The following is a 13596-nucleotide window of genomic DNA, read 5'->3' on the forward strand; positions in this document are numbered from 1 at the left end:
GAGACAGAGAGAGCGAAAGAGACAGAGAGAGAGAGAGAGAGAGAAAGAGAAAGAGACAGAGAGAGAGAGAAAGAGACAGAGAGAGAGAGAGAGAGAGAGAGAGAGAGAGAGGTGGCTGCACACCAACCCTCCTTATACTGTGTTTCCTGTAGATGAGAAGAGATGTGTGCAGACAGACATACACACTGATGGTCAGGGTTGTAGTCGTAACACTTTTTAAGGCAGTGGACATTTCATTGATTTATTCTACATAAACAAAAGCAATGCATTTCAAGGCGCAATTCGGCAAGTCTATTACACAAGAAACACAGACTGCAATGTTAAACATTGAAAAGACGTTGTGACATTACCCTCCTAATATGTGCTTTAGTATGCATTGATATCAGGTTTGCATCAAACGTTTGCGCTGTGCATAGCCATTTATTATTTAACCTGGTTGGTGGTGTGAGGGGACTGATCTTTGGTTTCCATGGTTTCTCTGTCTTCCAGAAAGCACGTCTGGCCAGGATACGAATATCCAAGACAGGAAGCTCTAATGCCTTCCTCCACAGCAAACGGAATGGCCTCTTCAGCGAAGCCTTGGAGCTCACGGTAAGAGAACACTCAATACAACCACCATTGACTGTACTAGTCACGACCTCTTTAACTCACATGGGCACTCTCTAAAACCCAGCCCAGTCACAACAGTAGAATTCTGTATGTTTACCCTGAAAGTGTTTATACATCGGAGTGACACTTTCCCCCGTGGGATGAACTCCTGCCTCTTAAGTACCACATCATATAATCACGCTTTGACTGCACTTCATTGAACACTTTATAGATTCCATCCTTCTTCCGTCTCCTTGAGGTAATCATTGACTCATAAGTAATGGGATAGATCAAAACAAGGTTACTACATTCACCAATCCAACCTCATCAGATCAGTTATTTCCTCAAGGCAGAAAGGATGGAGAAGTCTTTATTCAAACAGGGCCCTTGTGATTCTTCTCTCTCTCCTCCTGGGTTCCTGGAAGACTAGACCTGGCCTGGCTTCTGAGAACAGCTAAATGCAGTCCTGTTAAATATGCTGTAGTGTTAATGTGAACATCTTGGTGCTCAGCTGGGATCCAGGCTGCAGGCACTAGCAGACATGTAAACACAAATCGGGTTCCTCCTCTCTTCTCTTCTCTTCTCTTCTCTTCTCTTCTCTTCTCTTCTCTTCTCTTCTCCTCTCTTCTCCTCTCTTCTCCTCTCCTCTAGGCTGAGACACACCAAAACACAAAGACACTTGAGCTGTCTCTGAATGTATAGCTTGTCCTTCTATACACCCATGAATTGTACTGAGATTTGACAGTGCCTCCACCAGCTCTCCCACGCACTATGAAGCAACCGTTAGCATGACTAAACTATAAAAACTAAAATCTGAGCTTCTATGTTTTAGAAAATCAGAGCAAAATGATCTCGTTGACGTCACAGGGAAAAGCCAGCTGACCTTCGATACATCTGCACCACACAGAAGATTAGTCAATTGTGTCCATGTATTATGCAGCATCACCTGGTTACCTACCTGCCTGTAGTGTAGCTAATGGACCAGCCACCTATGTGATTCACAGCAGCCCTCACACCAGTGGAGGCTGCTGAGGGGAGGATGGCTCATAAGAATGGCTGGAACGGAGAAAATGGAATGGAATCAAAACCATGTGTTTGATGTATTTGATACCATTCCACCAATTCCACTCCAGCCATTATCACGAGCCCGTCCTCCCCAATTAAGGTGCCACAGACCTCCCGTGCCTCACACATCCTGCTGATTCTTTGGCTTTAGTCTTTAGGGAATGAGTAGGACAGGACCAGAAATAGCCTGGAGACGCAGCTGTGTCTGTGTACTGTAGCTCAGCACTGTTTAGGAGGTGAACTCTTCTCCACAGCACATAAAAAATGTGCTGCAGCACTACTCACATACACTGGGGAGGAGGGAACTACATAACAACACAGAGTAAACATGGTGGAAACTCAGCCCGGTCTCATAGACTAGACGTAACATGGTACATTTAAATCCGGGACACTCAAAATAGTATGATATGTTATGTTTGGTATGGTATGGTTAAATAACACAGAAGGTTACTTAAGGCAAAAACAAAAGTAGAATGGTTATTCGGGGAGGATGGGTGGTTGTATAAAGCGCACCTGATTCTAATAATTAGCTGGTTGATAAGATGAATCAGGTTAGTTACAACTGGGATTGGTGTGAAAATCTACAGGAGGGTAGTTCTCCAGGAACAGGGTTGGAGAGCCCTGCTTTAACCTAACTTCCAACCCTAACCCCTAGTCGCCTAGCTAACGTTAGCCGCCTAGCTAACGTTAGCCACCTAGCTAACGTTAGCCACCTAGCTAACATTAGCCACCTAGCTAACGTTAGTGTTAACCACATAGCCACCATCTAAGGTCAGCGCCAACAAATTGGAATTCGTAACATATCATACATTTTGCAATATTCGTAACAATTTGTATGAATTGTAATTCGTAACAGATTGTACGAAATGGATGATGGACATCCGTAAATGTATGCATACAATGCATTCAGAGAGTCGTCTTACCCTTTGACTTATTACACATTTTGTTGCTTGAATTCAAATATGGATTGAATACATTTTTTGCTCACCCATCTACACACAATACCCTATAATGACAAAGTGAAAACATGTTTTTAGTCATTTTAGCAAATTTATTGAAAATGAAATACAGAAATATCTCATTTACAGAGTTATTCAAACCCCTGAGTCAATACATGTTAGAATAACATTTGGCAGCGATTATAGCTGTGAGTTTTCTGGGTAAATCTCTAAGAGCTTTCAACACCTGGATTGTGCAACATTTACATATTATTATTTTTTAAATTCTTCAATCTCTGTCAAATTGGTTGTTGATCATTGCTCGACAACCATTTTCTGGTCTTGCCATATATTTTCAGGCCGATTCAAGTCAAAACTGTATCTAGGCCACTCTGGAACATTCAATGTCATCTTGGTAAGCAACTCCAGTGTATATTTGGCCTTATGTTTTAGGTTATTGTCCTGCTAAAAGGTGACTTTTTCTCCCAGTGTCTGTTGGAAAGCAGATTGAACAAGGTTTTCCTCTAGGGTTTCTCCTGTGTTTAGTTCTATTGCATTTCTTTTTATTAAAAAAACCTTCCTAGTCCTTGCTGATGACAAGCATACCCATAACATGATGCATCCACCACCATGCTTGAAAAGTGGTACTCAGTGATGTGTTTGCCCCAAACATAACGCTTTGTGTTCAGGACATTAAGTTCATTTCTTTGCCACATTTTTGCAGTTTTACTTTAGGGCCTTATTGCAAACAGGATGGATGTTTTGGAATATTTATATTCTGTACAGGCTTCCTTCTTTTCACTCTGTCATTTAGGTTATTATTGTGGAGTAACACAATGTTGTTGATCCATCCGCAGTTTTCTGCTATCACCAATGGCCTCATGGTGAAGTCCCTGAGCAGTGTCCTTCCTCTCCGGGAGGAAAACCTCCCTGGTCTTTGTGGTTGAATATGTGTTTGAAATGCACTGCTCGACTGAGGGACCTTACAGATAATGAATTGTATGAAAAAAATCACGTCAAACACTATAATTGCACACAGAGTGAGTCCATGCAACTTGTTATGTGACTTGTTAAACCTATTTTTACTCCTGAACTTATTTAGGCTTTCCATAACAAAGGGGTTCAATACTTATTGTCTCAATACATTTCATTTTTTATTTTTTTCTAAAAACATAATTCCACTTGGACATTATGGGGTGTTGTGTAGGCTAGTGACTCAACATCTACATTTAATCCATTTTAAATTCAGGCTAGTGACTCAACATCTACATTTAATCCATTTTAAATTCAGGCTGGAACACAACATCTACATTTAATCCATTTTAAATTCAGGCTGGAACACAACATCTACATTTAATCCATTTTGAATTCAGGCTGGACCACAACATCTACATTTAATCCATTTTGAATTCAGGCTGGAACACAACATCTACATTTAATCCATTTTAAATTCAGGCTGGAACACAACATCTACATTTAATCCATTTTAAATTCAGGCTGGACCACAACATCTACATTTAATCCATTTTAAATTCAGGCTGGAACACAACATCTACATTTAATCCATTTTGAATTCAGGCTGGACCACAACATCTACATTTAATCCATTTTGAATTCAGGCTGGAACACAACATCTACATTTAATCCATTTTAAATTCAGGCTGGACCACAACATCTACATTTAATCCATTTTAAATTCAGGCTGGAACACAACATCTACATTTAATCCATTTTAAATTCAGGCTGGATCACAACAAAAATGTGTAAAAAGTCAAAGGGGTGTGAATACTTTCTGCAACGTAACATATCATACAAAATGGAGGGTCCCGGATTTACATGTACTATGTTGTATCTACTGGTGAGTCCAGGTTTGGAAACTAAATGTTAAAATGATTAAAGCCTGTGTTGTTTTCAGCAATTAAAAAAATAAAAAGTAAAGGTAGATTTGAGGTGGTGTGATGTTTATGCATTTTAACAAGCCAAGCAAAGAGGTTTGTCAGGGATTGCAGTGCGCTGTCCTGTCAGCCCTGACTGATGCAACCCAGTGAAAGTTTACAGTATGCGTACGTAACAGTGTTGCTTCTGTCCCTCTACTTGCCCCAAGCTGGGTTTGAACCAGGGACGCTATGAACACATCAACAATGGTCACCCGCAAATCATCATTACCTATCACTCCACAAAAGCCTTGGCCCTTGCAGAGCAAGGGAAACAACTACTTCAAGGTCTCAGAGCGAGTGACGGCACGCTGAAACGCTACTAGGCCGATGCTAACTACCTAGACATTTCACACCTGTTACACGTATCTGGAAGAAAGAGCTTCCCCCATTATCTCTGACTGACATCACACTGCAATCTAGTAAATAGTGAGTTTTAGAGGCCTACTGCCCCTCTATATCTAGCCTGAGGTATACTACAGACCGAACACGCATCCTTATACTTAATTTCGACGCACTAATTTATTTATGTAGTTGACATAAATTAATAAACATTGTAATCAACATTAATCAACTTTTGAGCCAAACACCCAGCCGTCTGACCCTCTAGGCTGTTGCTCCTGCTCTCTCTGCCCATAGCTATAGCCAGTAGCATCAGCCCAAACAGAGCCCATAGCTATAGCCAGCAGCAGCCCAGACAGAGCCCATAGCTATAGCCAGCAGCAGCCCAGACAGAGCCCATAGCTATAGCCAGCAGCAGCCCAGACAGAGCCCATAGCTATAGCCAGCAGCAGCAGCCCAGACAGAGCCCATAGCTATAGCCAGCAGCAGCAGCCCAGACAGAGCCCAGAGATATAGCCAGCAGCAGCAGCCCAGACAGAGTCCAGAGATATAGCTAGTAGCATCCCAGAACCCAGAGATATAGCCAGTAGCAGCCCAGAACCCGGAGATATAGCTAGTAGCAGCCCAGAACCCAGAGATATCGCCAGTAGCAGGCCAGAACCCAGAGATATCGCCAGTAGCAGCCCAGAACCCAGAGATATCGCCAGTAGCAGCCCAGAACCCAGAGATATCGCCAGTAGCAGCCCAGAACCCAGAGATATAGTCAGTAGCAGCCCAGAATCCAGAGATATAGTCAGTAGCAGAAACCCACTCAGACAATCTGACTCAGAGAAGAGGGCGTCGTGCCCCACAAACACAGAACAAACCACTCCCACATTTACACTCACACTCTCTCCCTCTTTCACACACACACACACTGAGCGTTCATTATACTGAAATGAAAATCTAGTAAAACTCTACCTGTGTGTCTTTTTGTCTCCTCTTTCACCTCTGACCTGAAGCAACTTCCTTACAAGATGACCCTTTCAGACCAGGTACAGAGACAGCAAACAGACACACACACCTAGAAACCCTTCTATCTGTTGGCAAACAACACTGTGGAGCATTTTCACTCACAGTGTGTGTGTGTGTGTGTGTGTGTGTGTGTGTGTGTGTGTGTGTGTGTGTGTGTGTGTGTGTGTGTGTGTGTGTGTGTGTGTGTGTGTGTGTGTGTGTGTGTGTGTGTGTGTGTGTGTGTGTGTGTGTGTGTGTGTGTGTGTGTGTGTGTGTGTGTGTGTGTGTGTGTGTGTGTGTGTGTGTTGCAGAGTTCCATTGAGGAGGAGCAGCACCTGAGCAAGAACCAGTCCCTATTAGAGAGCCAACACCACCACCTGCTGCATTGTCTGGAGAAAACCACAGTGAGTACACACACACACACACACACACACAAAAGGTGACAAGCACATCAAACAAGAAAAAAGTCCATGTTAAATATATTAGTTTTTTTATCAAATGTAAAATAATATTAAAATCAAACCCCCAAAGGACATGAATTTGAGTTAAATTATGTGTTTTTCAGATGTTCCTCCTCTTCTCTTTCATCCTCTCTTTCCCCTCTCTCTTCCCCCTCTCTTCCCCACTCTCTTCCCCTCTCTCTTCCCCCTCTCTTCCCCCTCTCTTCCCCCTCTCTTCCTCTCTCTCTTCCTCTCTCTCTTCCCCTCTCTCTTCCCCCTCTCCCCCTCCCCTCTCTCTTCCCCTCTCTCTTCCTCTCTCTCTTCCCCACTCTCTTCCTCTCTCTCTTCCCCACTCTCTTCCCCTCTCTCTTCCCCACTCTCTTCCTCTCTCTCTCTCTTCCCCCTCTCTTCCCCCTCTCTTCCCCCCTCTCTTCCTCTCTCTTCCTCTCTCTCTTCCTCTCTCTCTTCCTCTCTCTCTTCCCCTCTCTCTTCCCCCCCTCTCCCCCTCCCCTCTCTCTTCCCCCTCTCTTCCTCTCTCTTCCTCTCTCTCTTCCTCTCTCTTCCCCACTCTCTTCCTCTCTCTCTTCCCCTCTCTCTTCCCCCTCTCCCCCTCCCCTCTCTCTTCCCCTCTCTCTTCCTCTCTCTCTTCCCCACTCTCTTCCTCTCTCTCTTCCCCACTCTCTTCCTCTCTCTCTTCCCCACTCTCTTCCTCTCTCTCTTCCCCACTCTCTTCCTCTCTCTCTCTTCCCCTCTCTCTTCCTTTCTCTTCCCCCTCTCTTCCCCCTCCCCTCTCTCTTCCTCTCTCTCTCCCCCATCTCTTCCCCACTCTCTTCCACTCTCTCTTCCCCTCTCTCTTCCCCTCTCCCCCCCTCCCCTCACTCTTCCTCTCTCTCTTCCCCCTCTCTTCCCCACTCTCTTCCTCTCTCTCTACCCCCTTCCCCCATCTCTTCCTCTCTCTCTTCCCCACTCTCTTCCTCTCTCTTCCTCTCTGTAGAATCATGAGTTTGCAGATGAGCTGTGTTATGAGCAGAGCTACCTAGAGGGGGCACTCCAAAGCTATCCGTCTCAAAGCCCCTCCCTCTCCAGCCAAGAAGGCATGACGGGCACCTGCTGTACCCGCCACACCAAGAGGAACCACGCCCCTTTACCCAACTCCAGTATTCCCACGTGCGCTCTCTCACACACACACCCTCATCATAACCTGCAGGAGCTCAGCACTATCCACATCCAGCCCCTCAACACCAGGTGAGCTTTAAGCACTGACCAGAAGTCAGGTTTAACACAAAATATGGTAATATTATCAGGGCTACACTATTACTACTGACCCAGAGTCAGTCCGACGGTTAAAACAAGCCCATACTGTGAGCTTATGCTATGGAAAAAAAAATATTAATTGTTTGACACCCAAGTCCATTACTAAAGACAATGATATCTAGAATGCCAAATGGCTGTTAATGTCTCCCTGATATTTTACTTTTCTCCAGTGATGCTGGTATGTCAGGTGCTAACAACTGACGTATCCCTGTATATTACATTGAGTCTTTCATGGGCTCAGCAGCAATATACCTTCCTCTGTCGTTTTACTTTATTTGATTCATTCTGTCATAATATGTTCCTCTTTTCCAAATCACTATGAATTAACAGACTTATTTCCCAAAACGTTTCCATATGAAAGATCCTATTAAGGTGTGAGACATTCATTAGAACTGTTAAGGCTCCATGGGTTGACGAGGAATTGAACAACTGTATGGTTGAAAGAGATGAGGCAAAAGGAGGGGCTAATAAGTCTGGCTGCACATCTGACTGGCTGACTGACTGCAAACTGAGAAATGATGTGACTAAACTCAACAAAAAGAAGAAACGGTATCATGAAGCCAAGATCAATGACATAAAGAATGATGGAAATTCAACTCCATCTTTCATTGAATCAGATCAGCTTATTCATCACAAAACCAATTGATGTTGCACATTATTATAATGATTACTTAATTGGCACAGTGGGCAAACTTAAGCAGGAAATGCCAACAACAAACAGTGAGCCATCGTATTCATGAATAGAAAAACAAACTGAATGAAAAGCATTGTAAGTTTGAATTCTGTAAAGTTAGCGTGGGACAGGTAGGAAAAGGATTGTTATTCGATCAATAATGACAAACCTCCTGGCATTGACAATTTAGATGGAAGGCTACTGAGGATGGTAGCTGACTCTATGGCCACTCCTATATGTCATATCTTTAATCTGAGTCTAGAGGAAGGTTTGTCCTCAGGCCTGGAGGGAAGCCAAAGTCATTCCGCTACCCAAGAGTGATAAAACGGCCTTTACTGGTTCTAACAGCAGACCAATCAGCTTGCTGCCAGCTCTTAGCAAACTTTTGGGAAAAAAATGTATTGACCAAATAAAATTATATTTCTCTGTAAACAAATTGACAACAGACTTTCAGCATGCTTATAGAGAAGGGTACTCAACATGTACTGCACTGACACAAATGACTGATGATAGGTTGAAATGAATTGATAATAAGAAGATTGTGGGTGCTGTACTGTTAGATTTCAGTGCAGACTCTGATATTATTGACCATAACCATGTGTAATGCCTTTTCAACTTCTGCCATATTGTGGATTCAGAGCCATCTATCTAATATAACTCAAAGGGTTTTATTTAATGGAAGCTTCTCTAATGTCAAACATGTAGAGTGTGGTGTACCTAGGGCACTTCTAGTTCATTACTGGCCACCCATTCCAAAACTGACTGCAACTCCCTGTTAAGGGTTTCAGTGACTTCCTTAGCTGTGGTTGCTGAGATGTATATGGTTGAATCATCAGCATACATGGACACACAGGCTTTGTTTAATGCCAATGGCATGTCATTGGTAAAAATATAAAAAAGTAGAGGGCTGGTCTTGAATATCTCTAAAACTAAGAGCATTGTATTTGGTACAAATCATTCCCTAAGCTCTAGACCTCAGCTGAATCTGGGTGCAGTTGTTGAGGAGACTCAATTACTTGGTGTTACCTTAGATTGTAAACTGTCATGGTCAAAACATATAGATTCAATAGTTGTAAAGATGGGGAGAGGTCTGTCTGCAAAACCGAAATGTTCTGGGGTTTTTTACACCACACTCCACAAAACAAATCCTGCAGGCCCTAGTTTTGTCTTATCTTGATTATTGTCCAGCCATCTGGTCAAGTGTTGCTAAGAAAGACCTAGTACAGCTGCAGCTGGCCCAGAACAGAGCAGCACATCTTGCTCTTCAGTGTAATCAGGGGGCTGATATAAATACTATGCTGCCAGTCTCTCTTGGCTAAGAGTTGAGGAGAGACTGACTGCATCACTTCTTCTTCTTATAAGAAACATTAATGTGTTGAAAATTCCAAGTTGTTTGCATAGTAAACTTACTCACAGCTGTGACACACACACTTACCCCACCAGACATGTCACCAGGGGTCTTTTCATAGTCCCCAAATCCAGAACAAATTCAACAAAGTGTACAGTATTATATAGAGCCTTATTGCATGGAACTCACTTCCATCTCATATTGCTCAAATGAACAGCAAACCTGGTTTAAAAAAACAGATAAAGCAACACCTCACAACGCCTCTCCCCTATTTGACCCAGATATTGTGTGTATATATTGATATATTTATATATTTATATATTTATATACTGATATGTTTATATATTTATATATTGATATGTTTATATATTTATATACTGATATGTTTATATATTTATATGTTTATATATTTATATACTGATATGTTTATATATTTATATATTGATATGTTTATATATTTATATACTGATATGTTTATATATTTATATATTGATATGTTTATATATTTATATACTGATATGTTTATATATTTATATGTTTATATATTTATATACTGATATGTTTATATATTTATATATTGATATGTTTATATATTTATATACTGATATGTTTATATATTTATATACTGATATGTTTATATATTTATATACTGATATGTTTATATATTTATATATTGATATGTTTATATATTTATATACTGATATGTTTATATATTTATATACTGATATGTTTATATATTTATATACTGATATGTTTATATATTTATATATTGATATGTTTATATATTTATATACTGATATGTTTATATATTTATATGTTTATATATTTATATATTGATATGTTTATATATTTATATACTGATATGTTTATATATTTATATACTGATATGTTTATATATTTATATACTGATATGTTTATATATTTATATATTGATATGTTTATATATTTATATACTGATATGTTTATATATTTATATACTGATATGTTTATATATTTATATACTGATATGTTTATATATTTATATACTGATATGTTTATATATTTATATACTGATATGTTTATATATTTATATACTGATATATTTATATATTGATATGTTTATATATTTATATACTGATATGTTTATATATTTATATACTGATATGTTTATATATTTATATACTGATATGTTTATATATTTATATATTGATATGTTTATATATTTATATACTGATATGTTTATATATTTATATACTGATATGTTTATATATTTATATATTGATATGTTTATATATTTATATACTGATATGTTTATATATTTATATACTGATATGTTTATATATTTATATACTGATATGTTTATATATTTATATACTGATATGTTTATATATTTATATACTGATATGTTTATATATTTATATACTGATATGTTTATATATTTATATATTGATATGTTTATATATTTATATACTGATATGTTTATATATTTATATACTGATATGTTTATATATTTATATACTGATATGTTTATATATTTATATACTGATATGTTTATATATTTATATACTGATGTGTTTATATATTTATATATTGATATGTTTATATATTTATATACTGATATGTAGGCTACGTGTGCCGTTTTTAAATGTATGTAGTTCTGTCCTTGAGCTGTTCTTGTCTGTTAATGTTCTGTATTATGTCATGTTTCATGTTTCATGTGGACCCCAGGAAGAGTAGCTGCTGCTTTTGCAACAGCTATTGGGGATCCTAATAAAATACCTAAAATACCCAAACATTGTGACGAGAAATAACTAGCAGGTGTACTATGCTCAAGGAGCTAGAATTTGTCAGTGCACAATTCAGCTGTGGGAACATGGTGTCTCAATACCAGACAACAGAAAGAGCTGGCCGTTACTATACAAGAGAATGTTCGTGAGAAGATTACCTCTGCCCTCAACTTACAATTAAAACCGGTAAATTAATCATTGGCAGTGATTACTGCTGAAGTGGATACCTATTCAACCAAAGTGGAAAGTCTAGAGAGGATAGCCAATGAGACAGACTTGGAAACAGCACAAACTCGGTTGGAAAGGATAATTAAACTCCTAAAAGAGAAGATGGAATTCAATGTGTGGGTCAAAGGACTTGAAATTGAAGCGGGCATCTCAACTTCCTTCATCTTCTCTATGAACTGTCCAGGCAGGAGAGGCTGGGTCCCATGCCACCGATTAACATTGTGCATCGCACAGGTCCTCTCAAGAAGGGATCTGGTCTATGATTGTACTGATCCACAGCTTTGAAGTCAAGCTGTGGATTGTTCGCCTTGCAGCGGAATCCAGGGGCCTGACCTATGTGGGGAAGTGGATCAGCATCTACTCAGACCTGAGTGCTGAACTGCTAAAACAGAGGGAGACCTACAGAGAAGTGAGATCCCAGCTACACAGGCTAAACCTAAGATGAGGCTTCATCCACCCGACAAAACATATCTTGACCTTCCAGAATTCAACACACACATGTTCTACTGCCAGGGAGGCTAAAGACTTATTCGATAAGCACATCAAGTCCAACACACAAGGTGACGAGCTGACAGATCTAGGTGCTGCCATAGGACAATGATGAGGAAACCCTCGCAATTGGGTAAAAGGAACACTATTATTATTATTATTATTGCTGAGCATTGGACTCTGTCATTATTATTAAATTGCTGATGTTCCAGGACATTTAGACATTGATGACTCCACACCAATTAATGAACAATGGATAATATATTGAAGTGCCATACAGACTGAGGTTGCTTCCTTGTGGGTCTACAGCACATTGCATCCCTATGGATTAAACTGCTTACGATAGATTAACAGTCCCTCCTAAGGGGCTTCCAAACATTTCCTTTTTGCTTGTTTTTTATTATTTCTTCCTATGTTTAAACTAATTTAGACCATTTAATAGTAATAAAAAATATGAGGATATTTGAGTTTTTCTTAGACCAAAGAAAATATGTGTGGGATGACCAATGGGTGGGGAATTACCAATGGGTGGGGGTGACCAATGGGTGGGGAATTACCAATGGGTGGGGGTGACCAATGGGTGGGAATGACCAATGGGTGAGGATGTACAATGGGTGGGGAATGACCAATGGGTGGGAAATGACCAATGGGTGGGGATGACCAATGGGTGGGGAATGACCAATGGGTGGGGATGACCAATGGGTGGGGAATGACCAATGGGTGGGAAATGACCAATGGGTGGGAAATTACCAATGGGTGGGGAATAACCAATGGGTGGGGAATGACCAATGGGTGGGGAATGACCAATGGGTGGGGTGACCAATGGGTGGGGATGACCAATGGGTGGGGAATTACCAACGGGTGGGGAATGACCAATGGGTGGGGAATGACCAATGGGTGGGGAATGACCAATGGGTGGGGAATGACCAATGGGTGGGAATGACCAATGGGTGGGGAATAACCAATGGGTGGGGATGACCAATGGGTGGGGATGACCAATGGGTGGGGAATGACCAATGGGTGGGGAATGACCAATGGGTGGGGAATGACCAATGGGTGGGGAATTACCAATGGGTGGGGATGACCAATGGGTGGGGAATGACCAATGGGGGCGTTTCCCTGTAGGTCCAGCTTTTAGTTTTATATCCATGGGCTTATTAATTAACACCGAACGCTAGCTATTGACTCTTGGAATGTGAAAGGCCTAAACTCACCAATTGAACGTTGTCTTGATATCCTAACACTAAACCATGTTGATATAGCAATGCTCCTAGAAACACCCTGCTCCAAAAAGACTCACATAGAACAGAAAACCATTCATACAAACTGGCTGTTATTTCATCAGCCCCAAACATAACTAAAGGTGTAATCATAATGATACATAAGAAACTCAAAATTACCATCTTGGGTAAAGGTGAAGACTAAGAAGGCAGAATCACTTTCCTTAAATGTATCCATAATGAAAATAAAATTGCCTT

The 13596-nt window shown here is 40.3% G+C and overlaps 1 protein-coding gene across 2 annotated transcripts in view; it reads left to right on the forward strand.

The window, feature by feature from the left end:
* Nucleotides 1–13596, forward strand: part of LOC112229716 (potassium voltage-gated channel subfamily D member 3) — a 294564-nt gene that overhangs the window by 269341 nt on the left and 11627 nt on the right. Inside the window, exons 4-7 of one of the 2 annotated variants that reach the window (XM_042304117.1) lie at nucleotides 490–591; nucleotides 5869–5901; nucleotides 6172–6264; nucleotides 7295–7545. In XM_042304117.1, coding sequence (XP_042160051.1) covers nucleotides 490–591; nucleotides 5869–5901; nucleotides 6172–6264; nucleotides 7295–7545 — 479 coding nt within the window. The remainder of the gene's footprint in view (nucleotides 1–489; nucleotides 592–5868; nucleotides 5902–6171; nucleotides 6265–7294; nucleotides 7546–13596) is intronic. The other variant, XM_042304118.1, reaches the window with a different exon arrangement.

Source organism: Oncorhynchus tshawytscha, linkage group LG22, assembly GCF_018296145.1.
Source record: "Oncorhynchus tshawytscha isolate Ot180627B linkage group LG22, Otsh_v2.0, whole genome shotgun sequence".
Lineage (NCBI taxonomy): Eukaryota > Metazoa > Chordata > Actinopteri > Salmoniformes > Salmonidae > Oncorhynchus > Oncorhynchus tshawytscha.